Source organism: Entelurus aequoreus, linkage group LG10 (assembly GCF_033978785.1).
Source record: "Entelurus aequoreus isolate RoL-2023_Sb linkage group LG10, RoL_Eaeq_v1.1, whole genome shotgun sequence".
Lineage (NCBI taxonomy): Eukaryota > Metazoa > Chordata > Actinopteri > Syngnathiformes > Syngnathidae > Entelurus > Entelurus aequoreus.
This window is the reverse complement of record NC_084740.1, coordinates 61,975,497-61,998,998: the sequence shown is the minus strand read 5'-3', so window position 1 is coordinate 61,998,998 and position 23,502 is coordinate 61,975,497. Positions and strand designations below refer to the sequence as shown.

General features: G+C 41.6%; 2 protein-coding genes across 3 annotated transcripts; both read right to left on the bottom strand.

Moving 5' to 3' along the window:
- Window positions 1-1,446: 1,446 nt before the first annotated feature.
- On the bottom strand, window positions 1,447-12,016 carry LOC133658876 (L-lactate dehydrogenase C chain). 2 transcript variants are annotated; one of them, XM_062061362.1, is made up of 8 exons: window positions 11,865-12,016; window positions 10,184-10,319; window positions 9,993-10,110; window positions 8,366-8,539; window positions 6,197-6,370; window positions 6,014-6,131; window positions 2,816-2,933; window positions 1,447-2,740 (listed from the first exon to the last, which is right to left on the bottom strand). In XM_062061362.1, exons 2-8 carry the CDS (start codon window positions 10,310-10,312, stop codon window positions 2,573-2,575), a joined length of 999 nt encoding a protein of 332 aa, XP_061917346.1. In that variant the 5' UTR covers window positions 10,313-10,319; window positions 11,865-12,016; the 3' UTR covers window positions 1,447-2,572. The 2 variants fall into 2 exon arrangements, with proteins under 2 accessions (XP_061917346.1, XP_061917345.1); XM_062061361.1 differs by having other exon boundaries at window positions 1,449-2,740; window positions 2,810-2,933; window positions 11,865-12,015.
- Window positions 12,017-12,198: 182 nt separating this feature from the next.
- Window positions 12,199-22,965, bottom strand: tmpob (thymopoietin b). Its single transcript, XM_062061360.1, has 6 exons — window positions 22,333-22,965; window positions 18,377-18,491; window positions 16,626-16,772; window positions 16,433-16,542; window positions 16,267-16,367; window positions 12,199-13,692 (listed from the first exon to the last, which is right to left on the bottom strand). Exons 1-6 carry the CDS (start codon window positions 22,564-22,566, stop codon window positions 13,329-13,331), a joined length of 1,071 nt encoding a protein of 356 aa, XP_061917344.1. The 5' UTR covers window positions 22,567-22,965; the 3' UTR covers window positions 12,199-13,328.
- Window positions 22,966-23,502: the final 537 nt, after the last annotated feature.

Below are 23,502 nucleotides of genomic sequence, written 5' to 3'. Positions count from 1 at the left end.
TCAAACATTGTGGGTACATTAATCCCACAATGTGGAAAATTATCAAACATTGTGTGTACGTTAGTACCACAATGTGGAAAATGATCAAACATTGTGGGTACATTAATCCCACAATGTGGAAAATGATCAAACATTGCGGGTACGTTAGTCCCACAATGTGGAAAATGATCAAACATTGCGGGTACGTTAGTCCCACAATGTGGAAAATGATCAAACATTGCGGGTACGTTAGTCCCACAATGTGGAAAATGATCAAACATTGTGGGTACGTTAGTCCCACAATGTGGAAAATGATCAAACATTGCGGGTATGTTAGTCCCACAATGTGGAAAATGATCAAACATTGTGGGTACGTTAGTCCCACAATGTGGAAAATGATCAAACATTGTGGGTACATTGTGGAAAATGATCAAACATTGTGGGTACATTAATCCCACAATGTGGAAAATTATCAAACATTGTGTGTACGTTAGTACCACAATGTGGAAAATGATCAAACATTGTGGGTACATTGTGGAAAATGATCAAACATTGTGGGTACATTAGTCCCACAATGTGGAAAATGATCAAACATTGTGGGTACGTTAGTACCACAATGTGGAAAATGATCAAACATTGTGGGTACGTTAGTTCCACAATGTGGAAAATGATCAAACATTGTGTGTACGTTAGTACCACAATGTGGAAAATGATCAAACATTGTGGGTACATTGTGGAAAATGATCAAACATTGTGGGTACATTAGTCCCACAATGTGGAAAATGATCAAACATTGTGGGTACGTTAGTACCACAATGTGGAAAATGATCAAACATTGTGGGTACATTAGTTCCACAATGTGGAAAATGATCAAACATTGTGTGTACGTTAGTACCACAATGTGGAAAATGATCAAACATTGCGGGTATGTTAATCCCACAATGTGGAAAATGATCAAACATTGTGGGTACGTTAGTCCCACAATGTGGAAAATGATCAAACATTGTGGGTACATTGTGGAAAATGATCAAACATTGTGGGTACATTAATCCCACAATGTGGAAAATGATCAAACATTGTGTGTACGTTAGTACCACAATGTGGAAAATGATCAAACATTGTGGGTACATTGTGGAAAATGATCAAACATTGTGGGTACATTAATCCCACAATGTGGAAAATGATCAAACATTGCGGGTACGTTAGTCCCACAATGTGGAAAATGATCAAACATTGTGGGTACGTTAGTCCCACAATGTGGAAAATGATCAAACATTGTGGGTACATTGTGGAAAATGATCAAACATTGCGGGTACGTTAGTCCCACAATGTGGAAAATGATCAAACATTGTGGGTACGTTAGTCCCACAATGTGGAAAATGATCAAACATTGCGGGTACGTTAGTCCGACAATGTGGAAAATGATCAAACATTGCGGGTATGTTAGTCCCACAATGTGGAAAATGATCAAACATTGTGGGTACGTTAGTCCCACAATGTGGAAAATGATCAAACATTGTGGGTACGTTAGTCCCACAATGTGGAAAATGATCAAACATTGTGGGTACATTGTGGAAAATGATCAAACATTGTGGGTACATTAATCCCACAATGTGGAAAATGATCAAACATTGTGTGTACGTTAGTACCACAATGTGGAAAATGATCAAACATTGTGGGTACATTGTGGAAAATGATCAAACATTGTGGGTACATTAGTCCCACAATGTGGAAAATGATCAAACATTGTGGGTACGTTAGTACCACAATGTGGAAAATGATCAAACATTGTGGGTACGTTAGTACCACAATGTGGAAAATGATCAAACATTGTGGGTACATTGTGGAAAATGATCAAACATTGTGGGTACGTTAGTCCCACAATGTGGAAAATGATCAAACATTGTGGGTACGTTAGTCCCACAATGTGGAAAATGATCAAACATTGTGGGTACGTTAGTACCACAATGTGGAAAATGATCAAACATTGTGGGTACGTTAGTTCCACAATGTGGAAAATGATCAAACATTGTGGGTACATTAGTACCACAATGTGGAAAATGATCAAACATTGTGGGTACGTTAGTTCCACAATGTGGAAAATGATCAAACATTGTGGGTACATTAGTACCACAATGTGGAAAATGATCAAACATTGTGGGTACGTTAGTTCCACAATGTGGAAAATGATCAAACATTGTGGGTACATTGTGGAAAATGATCAAACATTGTGTGTACGTTAGTACCACAATGTGGAAAATGATCAAACATTGTGGGTACATTGTGGAAAATGATCAAACATTGTGGGTACGTTAGTCCCACAATGTGGAAAATGATCAAACATTGTGGGTACGTTAGACCCACAATGTAGACAATGATCAAACATTTAGCCGGAAAACAAAATAAAACTATTTGTTTTATTTGTGCCAAAAAGACTTTAATATAATGTGTATTTATGACAAAAACTAGTTTGTAGATGGAGCCTGCATAAGTTTAAAAGTGTGGACTTTGACTGTTGCAAGTCAGTGGATGTATAGATTCCATGAGACCTGAGCTGGAGTTGAAAGGGAGAAAAAGAGTTACTACTGACTACTCAGATGTCTTGCAGATTCTTCTGGATGTTTCCGAGCGTGGCGCCGCTGGCTCGCAGCTGGGCCACTTCCTGGTCTGTCAGCGTGACGTTGACCACGCTGGCCACGCCCCCGCCGTTCAAGACGCACGGCAGGCTGAGGTAGACGTGCTCAGGGATGCCGTACATGCCCTGTGTGTGACCAAGTGTGTGTCAGACATGTCTGTAGACTCCTGACTGAAGAGAGGCTGAGTGGGTCACCTGCACCATGGTGGAGACAGGATGGATCCTGTTCATGTTCCTCACGATGCTCTCGGTCAGGTCGGCCACGCTCAGGCCGATGGCCCAGTTGGTGTAGCCTTTCAGTTTGATGACCTGGTAGGCGCTGGCAGTCACACAACAACACATTGTCACACAGCCTCCCTCCACTGGTGTCTTTTACAGTCCATTTGAAAATGATTTGACTCGTTTTTAAATCCTTACGTGGTCTTGCCACACCTTACCTCTCCGAGCTGCTCCACCTTTATGGCCCCACCCGCTCTCTCAGGTCAGCTGATCAGCCGATCCTGGAGGTACCCAAATCAAAGCGCAAGCTTGGAGGGGACAGAGTCTTCTCTGTTGCGGGTCCCAAACTCAGGAACCATCTCCCTCTCCATGTGAGACAGGCCCCTTCTTTGGCTACTTTTAAGACCCTTCTTAAAACCCATTTTTATTCACTGGCTTTTAACCCAGCATGAGACTTTAAACTTTTTAACTGCTTTTTATCTAACAAATTGTTCTTTGGATAATTTGTATTTGCTTTTTCAATGTTTATTTTACTTCTGTTTTAAATGTTATTTTTTTGTCTGTCCTTTGCCTCTATTTCTTTGTGTACAGCCCTTTGTTTAGGATAGGATAGGTCTTTATTGTCATTGCACAAGTACAAGGAAACTTTGTTTTCAGCACAAACCCGTTGAAGATGAGACAAACAAACAGTGTACAGGGTTACAGAACAGGAACGCTAATGGGTCGCCACAAGGCGCCCCGTAAAAGAAGGGGAAAAAGGTAAAACGCTGGGGAAGGATGAGTAAAAAAATACAATCTAGACTGGGCTCCTAAGGGGGCCCAGTCTGGAGTGGGAAAAAACCTTCATAGCAAAGCACATATACATATTACAACATACATCTCCAGATATATAGCAACAGAGGGAAGGGAGTGCGGGGTCATGGTGGTAGGCCGCAGCTCTAAATTGCCTATGACTGGTCCTCAAAATCCTGCGGGGCAGACAGTCCGATGTGATATGTTCTTCAACTGTGCTTGTTTTTTAAAGGGCTTTATAAATAAAGTTGGTATGGTATGGTATGGTCTTCAAACTTTTCCATGAAGCAGGAAGTAGCCTGCAGTAACACAAAGTATCTGCCATCAGTGTGTCAATGTGGAAATATTGCTTTGAGTACCTTGAAGGTACAAAAGTGCGATACAAGTATAACCCATTTACTTTTTATAGCTAACAAAAGGACAAAAGTAGGGGTGTAACGGTACGTGTATTTGTATTGAACCGTATCGGTACGGGGGTTCCGGTTCGGAGGTGTACCGAACGAGTTTCCACACAGACATATTAAGTAGCGTACCGCATGTTGTGTAAACAATGCACACCGAGGCACAACACACGCATGCTAGCAGCTAACGGGCTAGGATAGACTGACCATACGTCCTCTTTTCACCGGACATGTCCTCTTTTGCGGAGCTGTCAGGGCGGAGTTTCTTAAATGCCTCAAATGTCCGGCATTTTGAGTTAGGGTTGCGTGTATTTTCAATGTACGTTCAGGGTTAATAAGGGGTTAAAAACAAAACAAACAGCAGCATTGGTGAGGGAGGGGCAGAGACAGAGAGAGAGAGAGAGAGAGTTATGATAAACGCGCATGCGTCGCCAGGCTCTGCTTTTTATCCATAGATTTATCACATTTAATTTTTTATTATCTATAGCAGGGGTGTCAAAAGTGTGCCCCGGAGGCCATTTGCGGCCCACAGCTAATGTTTTAAAGGCCCACGGCACATTCTAAAAATACTATTAAAATAAACAAAAGTGAAATAAAAAAGCTTAAAGGTGAAATGTAATTTAGAAAAAGTTGCAATGTTGACTAATAAAACAAAGCTGTTTTTTTTCTTTCAAACTATCATTGCTCAAAACATAATATTGAATCAAAATCAATATTATGAATTATTGACCTATCCAAGGTTCCCATTACTTCACATCAAATATTCCACTAAGAAAAATATTTTTGGTGGAAGATTTTGCAAATTTGGTAAATAAATAACCCCAAAATGTATATTTTGTTGTTTTCTTACTGTACCGAAAATTAACCGAACCGTGACCTCTAAACCGAGGTACGTACCGAACCAAAACTTTTGTGTACCGTTACACTACTAATATATATACACTACTAATCGCTAAATCCGATGAAATCTTCTTCCTCGGTGTCGCTTCTAAACAACTCTGCCAACTCCAAAGGTAGACAATGCGCCGCTTCCTCTTCTATCGGTATCATTTCACACATAAATCGCTCCAGAGTATAAGTCGCACCCCCAGCCAAACTATGAAAAAAACTGATTTATAATCCGGAAAATAGTCACACACACACTAGGTGTGGTGAAATTACCCTCTGCATTTGACCCATCCCCTTGTTCCAACCCTTGGGGGGTGAGGGGAGCAGTGAGCAGCAGCAGTGGCTGCACCCAAGAATAATGTTGGTGATTTAACCCCCAATTCCAACTCTTGATGCTGAGTGGGAGGTAATGGCTCCCATTTTTATAGTCTGGGTTTGAACTCACAACCTATCGACCTCAGGCATGGCTCTAAAAGTAGCTAAGCTACAGGAAAAGCTAGTGGAAAATGTAGTTAAGCTACGTAACTTAGCTACTGTGAAGAATGCATGTATGTGTAAAAGTTATTTCTGTACTCATAGTCATGTTTAAAGCAGGTAGTGTTTTTCCATTTGTACTCTTTCTATTTTTTATCTTATGTCCGCAAGTAAACTACGTGTGTTACCTTGAAGGCTTGCACTGTAGGAGATGGAATACTCCCTTTTGTCTTATCTGTAGTAGAACAATGAGGCCGTGTACTTTTCTGGACAGGTGGGGGCTTTCTTCATGTGCAAGAAGTTGGCTCTTCTGTTTGAGTGTCAGATCAACTAGAGTAGCCGATATGAATGTATTGGTTAAGCTGATCTCCTGAAATTTTCAGTAAAACATGATAATATTCTTATTCTGTCTTGATGGTCCTTCTTACTCTGCATATATGTCATCTGAAAGAATTTGGGATTGACCAGTGACTTTAATTCACTGAGAGGGAATACTGGTCAGACGCAACAATTCATGTAGCCTGTTACCGCCCATCACTGGCAGTTCCATGAAGCAAAATACTGCTGACTCGGCGCACCATGATTACAATTCTACAGCAGCGTAAAATGGCTGAGTGGGTGTCACCTGTCCACCACCATTTTGTGCGTCTCCTTCCAGTTCTCCTCGTCGCCGTCAGCGCCAATGTTGGGGTTGAAGGCCTGCAGGTTGACGCCGGCCACGTTGGTTCCGCTCCACACAGGTACTAGAAATCATCACAGCAGTGTCAGACCACGTGTGTACCAGCAGCTCCCCCCGCAAGGCCCTCACCGCTGGTGTCGCCATGCTCCCCCAGGATCCAGCCGTTGAAGCTGCTCGAGTGGACGCCCAGCTGCTCGGCCATCAAGAAGCGGAAACGGGCCGAGTCCAAGTTGGTGCCGCTGCCAAAGACTCGGTGCTTGGGGAGGCCGCTCAGCTTCCAGGTCACGTAGGTCAGCACGTCCACTGTGGGGGTCATTGAAACAGAAGGCACCAATTAGGAATTCTGCTCATGAAAATAGAATGAAATACAAAAAAAGAAACCCAGAAAAGATACACTGATGAGTAGATGATAATAATAATAATAGATTTTATTTGTAAAAAGCACTTTACATTGAGTAAACAACCTCAAAGTGCTACAGTGTATTAAAAACAAATAAAAAATAAAAACTAGAACAGCCAAGTAGCTAAAACTAGTATGCATATATCTAAAAAAAGGCTTTTTTAAAAAGAAGGGTTTATAAGCCTTTTTTAAAAGCATCCACAGTCTGTGGTGCCCTCAGGTGGTCAGGGAGAGCGTTCCACAGACTGGGAGCGGCGGGGCAGAAAGCCTGGTCTCCCATTGTTCGTAGCTTTGTCCTCGGAGGTTGGAGGAGGTTAGCCTGTCCGGAGCGGAAGTGTCATGTGGAGGATTTGGGGGTGAGTAGTTCTTTGAGGTAGAGGGGGGCATTTCCATGGAGGCACTGGTGGGTTAGTAGGGAGACTTTGAATTCAATCCTGAGTGGAACAGGAAGCCAGTGAAGGGATTTGAGAGTAGGTGTGATATGGTATATATTTATATATTTCCACACTCTGATCAGGATCCTAGCAGCACTATTCTGTATGTATTGCAGCTTCTGGATGTTCTTGCTGGGGATCCCCACAAGAAGTGCGTTGCAGTAGTCTAGCCTATGTTTTGAACATGAAATAAACGTAAAGACCCCAAAAGATAAACATTTAAATAAAGCAAAAAATCAACATATGTATTTTTTGAATTATTTAAGCAAGCAAACAAATTCAAATAAAATGAAAAACTAAAAATATATAAAGAAAGTAAGAAAAATTAATTAAGGTAAAAACCAACACATTCAAATCCATCCATTTTCTACCGCTTATTCCCTTCTGGGTCGCAGGGGGCGCTGGAGCCTATCTCAGCTACAATCGGGCGGAAGGCGGGGTACACCCAGGACAAGTCGCCACCTCATCGCAGGGCCAACACAGATAGACAGACAACATTCACACTCACATTCACACACTATGGCCAATTTTAGTGTTGCCAATCAACCTATCCCCAGGTGCATGTCAAATGCAAAAACCCAAAATACACAAAAAGCCTCAACAAAATAAAAACAAAAAATGAGTACAGCAAAAAAGCATTGAAAAACAAAAATGTCAAAAATACATGTAAGAAAACAAAAAATAAGCGTACAAAAACAAAACCAACTAAAAAGTAGAAGCAGCGAATACATAAAAATCTATTCATTCTTAAAGAATGTCAATTTACACTAATGAGATTGTGCATTCAATATTCTTCTCTGCATTATATTATTATTCTCTTAAACCAAGAGTGTCAAACTTGTTTTCACAGAGGGCCACATAGCAGTAAAGGCTGCACACAGAGGGCCGCTTGTTAACAGTAAATCTATATGAACTTTTATGCGTTTGATTATATGTATAAATATATATCACACCCAAATTGATCAATAACTTGCTCTGAAATTGAAGGCAGCTGAGATAGGCTCCAGCACCCCCCGCCGTGCCAGCAACCCTCAGGTTGCTGGTTCAATCCCCAGCTTCTACCAACCTCGTCACATCTGTTGTGTCCTTGAGCAAGACACTTCACCCTTGCTCCTGATGGGTGGTGGTTAGCACCTTGCATGGCAGCTCCCGCCATCAGTGTGTGAATGTGGAAATAGTGTCAAAGCGCTTAGAGTACCTTGAATGTAGAAAAGCGTTATACAAGTACAACCCATTTACTGTGAAATCATAAGCAGATCTTTACGTATTTTTATTTCAACACAAAAATATTCGGCTTTGAGTTGACACCTGCGTCTTAAAACTTACTTTTACAGCAGTTCCATTCAAAGAAGGAACATTTACTGTTTGTGAGCCATGTGTCCAAATAAATAGACCTTTTTCATCAGAGCAGAAATGTGGGACAATGAAAAGAAAGTCTGGAGGTTATTGTGTTGGGGAGCTCACCTGGGTTGGACACCACAATGATGATGCATTCTGGGCTGTATCGGGTGATCTGCGGGATGATGTGCTTGAAGATGTTGACGTTTCTCTGGACCAGGTTGAGCCTGCTCTCGCCTTCCTGCTGACGGACGCCTGCAGTCACCACCACGATGCGGGAGTTGGCCGTGACCGAGTAGTCTGAGACAGGCAGATGGTGGGAGAGGACTGTGGATCTCTATTCTTATGTTAGACACTGACACAAATACTATAGAATATGTCCTTTTTGATATTTGAACTTCTTTTTATACTCACATTCCAACTAAAAGTAAGTGTTAAAATCTTATTTAAAACAGTGTCTATACCAGGGGTGTCATTAGGTGGATGGTGGAGGGTGTGTCAGTCCACCAGCCAGACATTAAAAAAATACAGCTAAAAATTATGGATCATCAATCTTCACCAAGACGTGACTTTGGTCACTTGATTGACATTCACGCCACCCGAGGGTCTTGTGAGATGACGCTGGCTGCTGCCACATCATTATTAAGAAAAAACGACCGACAGGAAGGCCAGAAACACTTTTTATTTCAACAGACCCTTGCAAAACACTAAACACCGACTGCACAGTTCCTGTCTTCACAATAAAAGCCCTGCTCCATTCTGCCTGCAATAACAAAATAAAAGTCTCAGAAAGCTAGCAAGCTACGGAGTTTGCCGCCAATGTATTTCTTGTAAAGTGCATAAAAAGGAGTATGGAAGCTGGACAAACTTTCATGTGGTATTGGACAGAAAGGAGGACTTTTTTTCTCCTCCGTTTGAAAATGTGGAGGTTATCATCACTACTGTCTGATTCCAACAATGCAAGAGAGAGCGAGAGAGTTATGATAAACGCGCATGCGTCGCCAGGCTCTGCTTTTTATCCATAGATTTATCACATTTCATTTTTTATTATCTATAGCAGGGGTGTCAAAAGTGTGCCCCGGAGGCCATTTGCGCCCACAGCTAATGTTTTAAAGGCCCACGGCACATTCTAAAAATACTATTAAAATAAACAAAAACATAACAAAAGTGAAATAAAAAAGCTTAAAGGTTAAATGTCATTTAGAAAAAGTTGCAATGTTGACTAACAAAACAAAGCTGTTTTTTTTCTTTCAAACTGTCATTGCTCAAAACATAATATTGAATCAAAATCAATGTTATTATGAATTATTGACCTATCCAAGGTTCCCATTACTTCACATCAAATATTCCACTAAGAAAAATATTTTTGGTGGAAGATTTTGCAAATTTGGTAAATAAATAACCAAAAAATTTATGTTTTGTTGTTTTCTTACTGTACCGAAAATGAACCGGACCGTGACCTCTAAACCGAGGTACGTACCGAACCGAAATTTTTGTGTACCGTTACACCCCTAATAAATAGGGCTGTCAAATTCAATGCATGAACTTGTGCGATTAATCAGAAAAAAGTATCTGATTAATCATGTATAAACACAGACTGATCATAACATGTAAATGTTCCTTTACATTAATGGCAGTAAATAGATCATAAATTGGGTTATTTCAAATTATGCAAACAAGTCATTTACTGTGATTAATCTGACTTTCCTCCCATTCCTTCCACCAAAGAGAATAAACGCACTCTTTTTAATACCTTTATCTGCGACGATTTTGGGTGTTTTGAGAAAGAGGCTTCCATGCTGAAGGTCCATCATCTCGCCCTTCAATTTATCCTCCATCACGTCCACCAGTGCCAGCTCGTCCGCCAGCTCCTGCACGCACACACACCATCATCTTGTAATACCCATCACCTCGGAGGATAGCAACCTGGGTGGGGTCTCTTACCCTGAGCAGGATGCTCACAGCGCAGGCCATGCCCACCTGTCCCACTCCCACCACTGTCACTTTATTCCTAGGCGGCTCGGGCGGACCGCCGCACAGCGGGGTGAGGAGCTTCTCCAGCGTGGAAGCCATTTTAGAGCTGGAAAAAGAGAAAAAAAGAGGCAGAGACCTTCAAACAATATGCCTTCTCATTCTGTAGAGGCATCACAGTAAAATAAGAACATGATTCTTTACTTGCAATGCTGTCAGTTACAAACACCAGCATGTGATAACCTCCCGGTGTCACTGTCTACCTGCTCAGCTGCACTGTCACCATGTGACTCCTCCTCCCTCCTCACCAAACAGAGAGTAATAATCTCATGCCAAACTTGACAGAGGGACCAAAGAAAGACTGCTAAGAGTTACAGTAATCTCTTAACACAGCCTCCATATGCTGCACCCGCTCCTTTGGACAATCCTTGGATGCAGTCTTCAATAATGTTAATAGAAAAAAAACTTTCACTCCATACCAAAAAAAAAAAAAACAGGTTCTTTTTTTTTTTACAACCCATATTATTACTTATATTAAAAAATGTATTGCTCAAATGTTAAATGTTGGTGTAACACATGATTGCAAATGCATGTCATTTACTGGTAAAATGATAAAACAAACATAGCTATGCCGTCCAATGATGTTGGATTTACTGTATTATTAGAACATACTATATCATTACTTTGGTGTTAAATCAGCCTATACTGAACATGATCTAATAGCTGTAGTAAAATATTGTTTTGACTTTATATTTTGTTTTAAGATTTTAGTATCTGTATATGCTTTATATTTTATTTATACAATTAAATATCTGTTACATTTACTACATCTTTTTTCAGAGTAAATTTTATCATTACCGTATTTTTCGGACTATAATTCGCAGTTTTTTTCATAGTTTGGCCGGGGGTGCGACTTATACGTGAAATTATTACCATAAAATATCAAATAATATTATTGATCTCATTGACGTAAGAGACTAGATGTATAAGATTTCATGGGATTTAGCGATTAGGAGTGACAGATTGTTTGGTAAACGTATAGCATGTTCTATATGTTATAGTTATTTGAATGACTCTTACCATAATATGTTACGTTAACATACCAGGCACCTTCTCAGTTGGTTATTTATGCCTCATATAACGTACACTTATTCAGCCTGTTGTTCACTATTCTTTAGACATTTTAAATTGCCTTTCAAATGTCTATTCTTGGTGTTGGCTTTTATCAAATAAATTTCCCCAAAAAATGTGACTTATACTCCAGTGCGACTTATAGTCCAAAATATACGGTAAGTATTTCAGATACAAACAGCGGAATGGAATATTAATGTTTGCGTCCACTAATTAATAAATGTTCATAAGTATTAGTTTTCTCCTACTTTACAGGACCGTTCATTTTTCAGATGTTATATAAATATAAATATATATATATATATATATATATACACAATTCATACACAATTGTAATCAACAGTAAATGTGCCATTTCAAGTGTATTAATTGATCATTGTATTATGCCTTTGCCTATTTGCAGTGATACATCAGTGTGATACATTGTGATACTATTTACTTTTAGTAATGTGACTAGTTGGACCAAATAGTGTTCACTGGATCATATGAAACAATTTTCCAATAATATCATCTCTGAGCTCACCTGACAAAATAGCAGTCCAAAGTGTACAACTAGATGAGTCTTCCCTGTGGTCCACTTGTTTCCGAAAATCTGCGGCACAGCTCCGGTGGTTGCCGACAGCCTGCTGGAATTAATTGTCCATAAGCCTCTCCCTCTGCCTTCCTAAAAAGATTTCCCTTGGGCACTACCTCAGTCAGCTGCTACAAGGATGACCTGAGACGACAAACATCCCTGCCGAGAGAAAAAGGCTCAATAAATACCTCCGTCAAAAGGAGGCAGATATTTTCTTTGAGAAGATACTCACCATGACATTAAAAAGTAGACCGTGGAAAATGACAAGAGAGCAGTAACAATCTGGTAATGACGACGTTTATTTTATGATACACTGCCTACACGATCATAAATAAACAAGATTACAAATCCTCACCCACATAACTCATTGACATGTGTCCATTGTGGGGAAGCGGGATCCTTTGATAGATGTCAAATTTAACTCGAGAATCAGCTGTGTGGTGTACGTATTGCTCTTCTTCCCCCTTTAAGGGTGCTATAAAAAGTCAAACACTTTAGAAAAATATCAAAATAGAAACAGGTGCCCTGTTTATATTTCCACGCCCAGTGAACACATCCTGGCTCCAGGTGAGAGTTAAAACCGTGGGGGTTAATTTTATACATGAAGGTGTTTCAAGTGGATTAAGTCTGTCCGAGGGATTTGTTGTGTCTGGCAGTGAGGTGAGCTATGTGGGTGCCTGGCTGCAAACAAAAGCCTGTCCTGGACTGAAGGATCAGAAATCTAATTCAATCAAGAGTAAACAAAAAAAAGCACTAAAGAGCACTAAAAAACAGATGTAAACTGAAAAAAAGAGACGGTAGAATGAGACTTGTGATCAAGACGCTCTTAACTAAAGACGAGCGTCACTCCAAGAAAGATGCTCCTTGCTTGGTGAGCAGACTCCATTTGAGTCTCCGTGAGCACCATGTAGACACGCTAGCTAACTACATCTACGGTGATGCTAAGACATTCTGGCGTTAGCGCGACGGCGTACTGCTTGGAAACGTGGCGTTCAGGCACCCCGCGGAGAGTGGCACCTGGCGCACGCGCACAAACACAAACACGGATGAGCGGCGTTACGGAGTACAAGATGATGGCCGTGGAAAACTACAACCATGCAGGGACAAACTGGCCTCTCCACACACTTCTACTGGCAAAGGGGGTAAATACACAAAAAGACAACAATTCACAGGTTAAAAATGGACATTAAAATCAGTCTCGTGCGGCTGCCGCCAAACAGACGCTAGCTGTTTAGGTGCACCTGCCTGCTTGCACATGAGGGGGAAGCTGGAATCTGCACACAGGAACGTCAATCCCATTGACTGTGACTTATTTGTCCCACCAGGCGGGAGGAAGTAAAAGGTAAGAGGTGAACTGAGTTGTTTGCATGTGGTTGCGGCGGCAGGGAGGCGGATGTGGCGAAAAGACCGCCTTTATTTTCCGCCCAGGCCCAGGTAGGCGGCGGCGCTCTTTGCGGCATCTTGAAGCGGGACCACGGCGGCGTCAACGAGGCCCCGAAGTGCACTCATGTGAGCATCATCCAGGTTTTGGTAGGTAAAGTAGAGCGAGCCGCCGACTGCCACCAGGAGCAGAAGCTTAAGCAGCAGGGGGAGGAAGCTGCACGGGGCCGGCACTTTGCTCGGAGAGGTGGCGGAGAGGATGCCTCGAGAGAAAGACTCGGAGTAGGAGCGGCTGTCGGTGAGCACAGTGTGCTGCACCAGGGACTCGTCCAGCCAGTAGTCGCTGGGCTTCACTGGTCTACCGGCCGCCCCACGGATGGGACGCCTGCGGGTCGCACTGGAGCACAGAAACCATTTTTAGGAACAGTTCATGAGTGTTTTAATGACATCTCTAACATACTTTGTGTCAAAACATTCCCAAAACAAACAATGAACACACTTAAAGGGGAACTGCATTTTTTGGGGGATTTTGCCTATTGTTCACAATCATTATGAGGGACAAGAACACATCTTTTTTATTTTTTAAAGATTTTAAAAATTATAAAAACGCTTGCAAGCTGCGACTACTGGGAGTCACCGTTGTAGCCTTCGAAGTCTCTAAAGCAACTTCAAAACCCAAAACGAAGAAGACTGTTTTCAGACAAATGAAGATTCACAACCTTATCTTTTTGAAGCTGAATATACGGAGGACGTAAGGGTGTAACGTTATGTGTATTTGTATTGAACCGTTTCGGTATGGGGGTTTCGATTCAGTTCGGAGGTGTACCGAACGATTTTCCACACGGACATATTAAGTAGCGTAGCGCACGTTGTGTAAACAATGCACACCGAGGCACAACACACGGCATGCTAGCAGCGACCGGGCTAGGACAACATGTAAAAGCCAGAGCTGGAAGACCCTCCTGCCTCGTTAAGATCTCCCGTTTGGGAACACTTTGGCTGCGCGATACAACAATGGAGGACGGAGGTTTGCCGACATTGTTCAGCAGCTGCTTCTGACAACACGTCAAACATGCTAACTCATTTGAAGCGTCACCACCGCATTCAAGCAGCCTCTCCTCGGCGAGTCAGGCAGGGCTAAAGCACTAACAAATGTTTTTATGGCAGCAGATTTAAGACCATATTGCATTAGAAACTAGATTTTGACCCACTTCTATGGTGGAAGAACAATAAGCCCATAAATCCTCTTACTGCCAAGTTAGCCAGACTGGGGGGGAGGAAAGAAAAGTTAATCTGAGGCTAAGTTGACTTAAAACTGTTTAATGTTACTATTGATCATGGTGTTCTATCAGAGTGTTGTGTGTTACTATTGATCATGGTGTTCTATCACAGTGTTGTGTGCTACTATTGATCATGGTGTTCTATCACAGTGTTGTGTGTTACTATTGATCATGGTGTTCTATCACAGTGTTGTATGTTACAAACTCAAACACGTTTCCTGTTGACGTAGAAACTAGCTTATCTCTTGCCGTAGTTAGCTTTCAAGGGTAATACCGTAGCACGCAGATGTGTTAGTACGCTAGAAAAATAGTTTCTCAGTGTTCACTCTTACAATAACAATGTTGTACAGTTTGTTATTATACATGTTACACAACATAAATGAAGTATTGTTGACGGTTTTTGAATGCATTTTAAAAGTGATTGTGTGAATGTTGTCTATCTGTGTTGGCACTGTGATGAGATGGCGACTTGTCCAGGGTGTACCCCGCCTTCCGTCCGAATGCAGCCGAGATAGGCTCCAGCACCTCCGCGACCCCGAACGGGACAAGTGGTAGAAAATGGATGGATGGATAATTTAGAATGGATTGCTCCCATTAGCTGCATTGCTAGCCACCAAGAACAAGCCAATTTTTACATGTTAGAATGTGTGGGGGGGGCAACTTTTGTCTTTTTATCTCTCATAAAGATTGTAAAAGATAAACAAAATTCCGAAAAAAGTGCAGTTCCCCTTTACAACACTTTATAAACAGCCCTGTTTAGAGCAGCTTGTTTTAGGGGTTGGTGTCCTATGCAAAGGAGCAACTGCTCACCCCAATACAAGTTTTTGGCATGATTGGAAGAGGGCCTGGCACGATTCCATTCACCGATGTAACATAGCTGAGTCATAGCAGGACTGGAATGTGACCGCTCCTTCAGATTCATGATAACCGACACACTTCATATTAGAAATAAAATACAAAGCTTAAAATGATCTAAAAGTCAAACCCACAGCACAATTGCTTACACATAACATTTGAATGCTGCTCTCGTGGAAATTAATCACAGCAGCAACATTGCACAACATATATAATCAGAATGACTTTAAATAAAGTTAAAGTTAAAGTTAAAGTACCAATGATTGTCACACACACACTAGGTGTGGTGAAATGTGTCCTCTGCATTTGACCCAGACTAGAAACAGTACACCAAATCAGAGAAATTACAGTAATAGGGCAGAGTAAAAGTGATGGATTGCAGTATGAACGCAGGCCAGGGCAGGAGGTCCAGCCAAATACAAATAGTCTAGTTTGAGTCCGGCATTCAGTGAAAGGGGAGTTGTTATACCGGAAACAAGTGGATTAGCCCTAAGGTCAGTCCCTACACACTCTCAGCCATGCCTATAAATGGTATCATTTGTCTATAAAATGGTTAAAAAGTACACCTTTGCATAAAAATGTGTGCATCCAACAAAACAACACTGCAGCTTTGCTTAGCTTTTAACAAGATCAGGGGTCAGAGTAGTCCTTTGTGTGAAAAAAGACAAACAGCTTTGCCCATGAAGTTTCACAAGCAAGGGCGGAGAAACCTGATTTGATGTAAATGACATTTTTTTTTACGTTGGCAGCTAGCTTTTCAAAATGACTGTTGTGTAATTGTAAACACTTTCTCTGGAGACACAAAGGTATAGACAAGCAACTTCTTCTCACACTACCTGATGCCTGTAGGTGTGCTGATTTCATTGGCCAGAATGTCTTCTACAACACTCTCGCTGCTCTTCTTGGAAGTCTCTTCACTGACAACTTCCCCCACCGACTGTCAGGACATTAAATATACATCAGGACATTTTTATACAGCTTAATTATTGGTGCCACAATGACCTTGGGTTGTCGTCTGCTGCTGGTCCTGACAGTCACCGGGGTCTTCCCTCTGCTACGCACAGGCTTCTCCACCACAGGAACAGGCTCCGGATCAGTTGTGGTCATTTCCTCTGAAACAAACATTGAAGCAGAACATGACATCACAACACAAACATGGTGGTTGCTTTCATATTGTCATAAGTGATGGACTCACCGTCTTCTTTGTCGCTGTAATGGTCAGAGTTTGTGTTGCCATTCTGGTTTGTGTCGGCCTTGGGGATGGTTGTGACATCGACGGGAGCCTCGGGTTCAGCTGGAGGCTGGTCCAGAAGCTTCTTCTCATACAACTTCCGGGTCGAAGCTGAACAGATTTTGGCGGCAGACATCAAAGTAACAAATAAGACATTTTTCCAAATACATGCACCTGGGGATAGGTTGATTGGCAACTCTAAATTGGCCCTAGTGTGTGAATGTTGTCTATCTGTGTTGGCCCTGTGATGAGGTGGCGACTTGTCCAGGGTGTACCCCGCCTTCCGCCCGAATGCAGCTGAGATAGGCTCTAACACCCCCCGCGACCCCGAAAGGGACTAGCGGTAGAAAATTGATGGATAGATAGAGGGTAAAATCGAGATTAAAGTAGACAATTTTTAAATGTGTTCCAAAATTCAAGAAACACTTTTTTTTTTTTTAATCGATTTTTTTTTTTTTAAACAAATTTATATATAGTAGGGGTGTAACGGTACGCGTATTTGTATCGAACCGTTTCGGTACGGGGGTTCCGGTTCGGAGGTGTACCGAACAAGTTTCCAAACGGACATATTAAGTAGCGTAACGCATGTTGTGTAAACAATGCACACCGAGGCACAACACACGGCATGCTAGCAGCTAACGGGCTAGGATAGACTGACCATACGTCCTCTTTTCACCGGACATGTCCTCTTTTCACCGGACATGTCCTCTTTTGCGGAGCTGTCAGGGCGGAGTTTCTTAAATGCCTCAAATGTCCGGCATTTTGAGTTAGGGTTGCGTGTATTAACAATGTACGTTAGGGTTAAGAAGGGGTTAAAAACAAAACAAAATGTGCGCGCAGCAGCATTGGTGAGGGAGGGGCAGAGACAGAGAGAGTTATGATAAACGCGCATGCGTTGCCAGGCTCTGCTTTTTATCCATAGATTTATCACATTTAATTTTTTATTATCTATAGCAGGGGTGTCAAAAGTGTGCCCCGGAGGCCATTTGCAGCCCACAGCTAATGTTTTAAAGGCCCACGGCACATTCTAAAAATAATATTAAAATAAACAAAAACAGAACAAAAGTGAAATAAAAAAGCTTAAAGGTGAAATGTAATTTAGAAAAAGTTGCAATGTTGACTAATAAAACAAAGCTGTTTTTTTTCTTTCAAACTGTCATTGCTCAAAGCATAATATTGAATCAAAATCAATGTTATTATGAATTATTGACCTATCCAAGGTTCCCATTACTTCACATCAAATATTCCCCTTAGAAAAATATTTTTGATGGAAGATTTTGCAAATTTGGTAAATAAGTAACCCAAAAATTTATATTTTGTTGTTTTCTTACTGTACCAAAATGAACCGAACCGTGACCTCTAAACCGAGGTACGTACCGAACCGAAATTTTTGTGTACCGTTACACCCCTAGATAATAACATTTAAAATCTGCATGCAGTTCATACACACAGTACTTTTTTTGTCAAAATGAGGATAGATAAAAAACTATGTACTTATTGACGTATATTTTTTCAAGGCTCTCACAGGTTATTAAAAAATGATGTGGTGGCCCTTGAGTTTGACACCTGTGCTTTAAGCTATTTCATTGATCATCATGCACACACACTATTTCTTGCAAATGTTTTATGTTTATTAGTTGTTCTGGAAAGAAACCATTTTCACTTTTGGGGCCTTAAGCTGGTAAATGCTGAAATAAGTAAATGAGTCCACTTACACAAAATAGGTCCCGAGTCCACGCCATACTTGGTGAGTTGCTGTTTTAGGTCTTCATCATCGAGTTCGGTCACCTCCACCTCCATGCGAGGCTTGTCCGTCTTTCTGGTTGCTTTCTGCGTGACATAAAGCATTTCTTCATTCACTTCCTACTACTAGTGCAGACTTAAACAGAAAGTGTGTTAACTTCCAAATCACACCAAAGATGACCTACACTATACTGCCAAAAGTATTTGGCCACCTGCCTTGACTGACATATGAACTTGAAGTGCCATCCCATTCCTAACACATAGGGTTCAATATGATGTTTTGCAGCTATTACAGCTTCAACTCTTCTGGGAAGGCTGTCCACAAGGTTGCGGAGTGTGTTTATAGGAATTTCCCACCATTCTTCCAAAAGTGCATTGGTGAGGTCACACACTGATGTTGGTGGAGAAGGCCTGGCTCTCAGTCTCCTTTCTAATTCCTCCCAAAGGTGTTCTATCGGGTTCAGGTCAGGACTCTGTGCAGGCCAGTCAAGTTGATCCACACTAGACTCTGTCATCCATGTCTTTATGGACCTTACTTTGTGCACTGGTCCACAGTCATGTTGGAAGAGGAAGGGGCCCACTCCAAACTGTTCCCACAAGGTTGGGAGCGTGTTTTGGTGTCCAAAATGTTTTGGTATCCTGGAGCATTCAAAGTTCCTTTCACTGGAACTAAGGGGCCAAGCCCAACTCCTGGAGCCGGCCCCTTCCTCTTCCAACATGACTGTGCACCAGGTTACAAAGAAAGCAAGGTCCATAAAGACATGGATGACAGATTCTGGTGTGGATGTGGCTAAGGGCGTGGTTAAGAGGAGAGTATATTTACAGCTAGAATTCACCAAATCAAGTATTTCATAGATATATAATATATATAATATATATATATATATATATGAAGTATATATATATGAAGTATATATGTGAATATCAAGTATTTCATATATATATATATATATATATATATATATATATATATATATATATATATATAGATATATGAAATACTTGACTTTCAGTGAATTCTAGCTATATATATATATATATTTTTTTTTTTTTAACTTTATTATACATATAAATAAAATACTTGAATTTCAGTGTTCTGCAGGCTATCCAGTAGATGGCAGTATTGTCCTGTTTAAGAGTGTCACAACATTGCTGTTTACTGCAGACGAACTGCTTTACGGTAGACTAAACGTAACTGCTGTTGTTGTGTGTTGTTACCGCGCTGGGAGGACGTTAATGAAACTGCCTAACAATAAACCCACAAAAGAAACCAAGAACTCTCTCTCCTTGTTGTGCACTCTACTCTTTAAAAGCCGTAGATGTTATGACGTCATTGGGCAGGCAAGCTGTTTATATTGTGGGAAAGTGGACGTGAGAACAGCTGTCCCCACTAAGGTCCGCATTGAGCTGGAGGGGGCGTGGCCTCCAGCTCCGGCTGAATACCGGGAGTTTGTCGGGAGAAAATCTCTGCCGGGAGAGGCGCTGAATACCGGAATTCTCCTGTTAAAAACGGGAGGGTTGGCAAGTATGCGAATAAGGAATTAATAAGTACTTAATAATGACTCGTTAAGAGCCAATATGTTACTAATTTGCATGTTAATAAGCAACTAATTAATGGTGAATATGTTCCTCATACTAAAGTGTTACCATGTTTTTTTACTGGTGCACAAAATGAACCGTGCATGAACATCACCTTGTTCAAACAACAAAACCAACACAGTGCATAAACTCACAACAAATTACACACCTCCAAATCAGTCAGCTGTTGCCGTATCCGTAATACACCGATAGGGAGAAGTTTGTATTTACACGATGAATCGGGTGTGTTTTGACCTCACCGAACCCCTAGGGTTCGATCGAACCCAGGTTAAGAACCACTGATATATAATGTAGGAACCAGAATATTAATAACAGAAAGAAACAACCCTTTTGTGTGAATGAGTGTAAATGGGGGAGGGAGGTTTTTTGGGCTGGTGTACTAATTGTAAGTGTATCTTGTGTTTTTAATGTTGATTTAATAACAATAAAAAAAAAGATACCGATAATTTCCGATATTACATTTTAAAGCAGTGGTTCTTAACCTGGGTTCGATCGAACCCTAGGGGTTCGGTGTGTCGGCCACAGGGGTTCGGCGGAGGTCAAGACACACCCGACTCATAGTGTAAATAAAAACTTCTCCCTATCGGCGTATTACGGACACGGCAACAGCAGAAGTCACACTGATCTGCAGGTGTGTCATTTGTTGTGAGTTTATGCACTGTGTTGGTTTTGTTGTTTGAACAAGGTTCATTTTGTGCTCCAGTAAAAAAACATGGTAACACTTTAGTATGGGGAACATATTCACCATTAATTAGTTGCTTATTAACATATTGGCTCTTAACTAGTCATTATTAAGTACTTATTAATGCCTTATTCGGCATGGCCTTATTATAACCCTAACCCTCTAACCCTGGCCCTAACCCTCTAACCCAGGCTTGGGCAATTATTTGACTCAGGGGGCCAGATTTAGATAAAAAAGTGTGTCTGGGGGCCGGTATATCTATTTTTAGGAACACTAATACAAACCTCACAATAATGATTGAAAGCTAAAAACGTTATGATTAAAGATTAAAGATTAAAGTACCAATGATTGTCACACACACACTAGATGTGGAGAAATTTGTCCTCTGCATTTGACCCATCCCCTTGGGGAGCAGTGGGCAGCAGCGGCGCCGCGCCCGGTAATCATTTTGGTGATTTAACCCCCAACTACAACCCTTTGTTGCTGAGTGCCAAGTAGGGAGGTTATGGGTCCCATTTTTATAGTCTTTGGTATGACTCGGCTGGGATTTGAACTCCAACCTACCGATCTCAGGGCGGACACTCTAACCACTAGGCCACTGAGACAGACCGCCTTTAAAAAAAAAAATGGAATTTGACATTTTTTTACTGAATGAGACACCCAGAGTGTACATGAAAATAAATCATGTGGGATTTACAATATTAACTATGACCAACAAAACACTGAATATTGAATACATATTTTACAATCAACCGAAACACAACCAAAATGCAGCAAACATAGTGAAATATGAACGCGAAGGGTAAAAAAAAAAAAACCCACCTACAATCTGAGATAGTGACCAAAGTAACTAATTAGATGACCATAGTAACTAATTAGATGACCATGGTCACTAATTAGATGAGCATAGTAACTAGTATATCATGTAGACTCCAAGCATTGAAAGACTTAGTATAGTTGAAGACTTATGGTCATTAGAAAACATGACTGCACATCATAATGGCAGCTACACTTTACATCTTAAACATCTAAAACAATTATTTAGGAATGTCCGGCGGGCCAGATTGAAAAGCTCATGCGGCCCCCGGGCCTTAATTTGCCCAGGTCTGCTCTAACCGTAACCCTAACCAAATAACTCTAAATGAAGTCTTTGTTACTTAGAATATGTTCCCCTAGTGTCCAAAAAACTCTAAATTAAGTCGTTGTTACTTAAAATATGTTCCCCATACTAAAGTGTTACCAAAAACATATAACTTTGTCTTGAATTTGAAAAAAAAAAACATTTTATTTTTCACTAAAGAAGGTTTCGTTGAATGCACATATGAAACTGGTGGGGTTCAGTACCTCCAACAAGGTTAAGAACCACTGTTTTAAAGCATTTATCGGCCGATAATATCGGCAGGTCGATTTCAGACATCTCTAGAAAAGACCACCGGTTACACCAGGACACGTTGGGAAGACTATGGCCTGGGAATGGACCAAGTGGCTGGGGAGAGGGAAGTCTGGGCTTCCCTGCTTAGGCTGCTGCCCCCGCGACCCGACCTCGGATAAGCGGAAAAAGATGGATGGATGGATGGATGGATGGATAGTGTAATTAAAGTCTAACAAATCGGCACCAGCGGTCGCAAGCATTCCAAGTCAACTTACTCTTCCCGATCGGCTTTTGTTGGAGACGACCGGTGTGGGCAGCTCCTCGTCGCTGGAGAAGGCGTCTGCGGGCGGGCTCTTCTGGATGTTCTGCACGGTCAGGTTGTTGAGATAAAGCTGCACGTAGACTTCTTTCTTGTGCTCGCCGCTCGGCAGCCGCACATTGTTCGCCGTCAGCTCGTTCTTCAACTTCTCCTTCGTCAGAACCGACGGATCTTCCAGGAAATCTGCCATGCTTCCACTTTACTTGTTTTCGCCGTGGTAAAGAAGAAGTAAGTGATGGCGCTAGCAGATAACGGGAAGGAGCAAAACACAGCCGGGAAGGTGAGGGTGAGAAGCGGTGTTGTCAAACAGGACTGCCGCCTAGCCGCCTAGCCGCCTAGCCGCGCGCCTTCTGTGCTAGCAGGAGGGAGACGTACGGAGCCAAAAAAATCGTCAAAATGTACCTTTTAGCCACCCGAACTCAATTTTCTTCTGTCTTTTTTATTTTTCCGCACAGGATACGCATATGTTCTATTGTGAGAAAGCACCGCGAATACCAAATGTAATCCGCTACAATGTAACGGATATTAGCTTAGCTTCCCGCCGGCCCACTTTGCTTGTGTCTGTCCGCGGTCGAATCGCGACGAGCAAGCTGCTTCCCTATTGGCTGAACCGTGCCAGTACGCGCCACTCCGATTGGCCTATTGGCTGAACGTACGCCAGTGCGCGCCACTCTGATTGGTTCCTCGTGAATGGAACGCTCGCCGAGTCGCCGGCCTCCGCCACAAAGAAAGTGCAGACTTGGTGTGTTTCAATCACGCAGTATACACTTTTACATGCCGGCTTAACTTAAAATAACAACGCACTTATAACGCAGAGTGAACGTAAAGCACAGCTAGACGCCGATGTTGTTCGGAAACTCGCCAGAAAACGCCAGATCAAGCTATTAGACTTAGACTTAGACTTCCTTTTTAATGTCATTCAACTTTGAACTTTACAGTTCCATATCCCACACCCCGGATTGTAAATAATGTAATTAATTCATTGTATATACTCTGATGATTATCTTGTGTGATGACTGTATTATGAAAATAGTATATATCTGTATCATAAATGATAAATGGGCTATACTTGTATAGCGCTTTTCTACCTTCAAGGTACTCAAAGTGCTTTGACAGTATTCCCACA

Bases quoted from the DNA above. Each gene is read 5' to 3' on its own strand.
- LOC133658876 (XM_062061361.1), bottom strand. From the start codon at position 10,312: ATGGCTTCCACGCTGGAGAAGCTCCTCACCCCGCTGTGCGGCGGTCCG. The intron at 8,540-9,992 runs GTATTAAAAAGA...TGCCTGTCTCAG, and splicing joins CAAAATCGTCGCAGATAAAG to ACTACTCGGTCACGGCCAAC. The intron at 2,934-6,013 runs GTGACACCCACT...TGTGACTGCCAG, and splicing joins CACAAAATGGTGGTGGACAG to CGCCTACCAGGTCATCAAAC.
- tmpob (XM_062061360.1), bottom strand. From the start codon at position 22,566: ATGGCAGATTTCCTGGAAGATCCGTCGGTTCTGACGAAGGAGAAGTTG. The intron at 18,492-22,332 runs GTAAGTTGACTT...TATGTCACGCAG, and splicing joins ACAAAAGCCGATCGGGAAGA to AAAGCAACCAGAAAGACGGA. The intron at 16,543-16,625 runs GTGAGTCCATCA...TGTTTGTTTCAG, and splicing joins TTACAGCGACAAAGAAGACG to AGGAAATGACCACAACTGAT.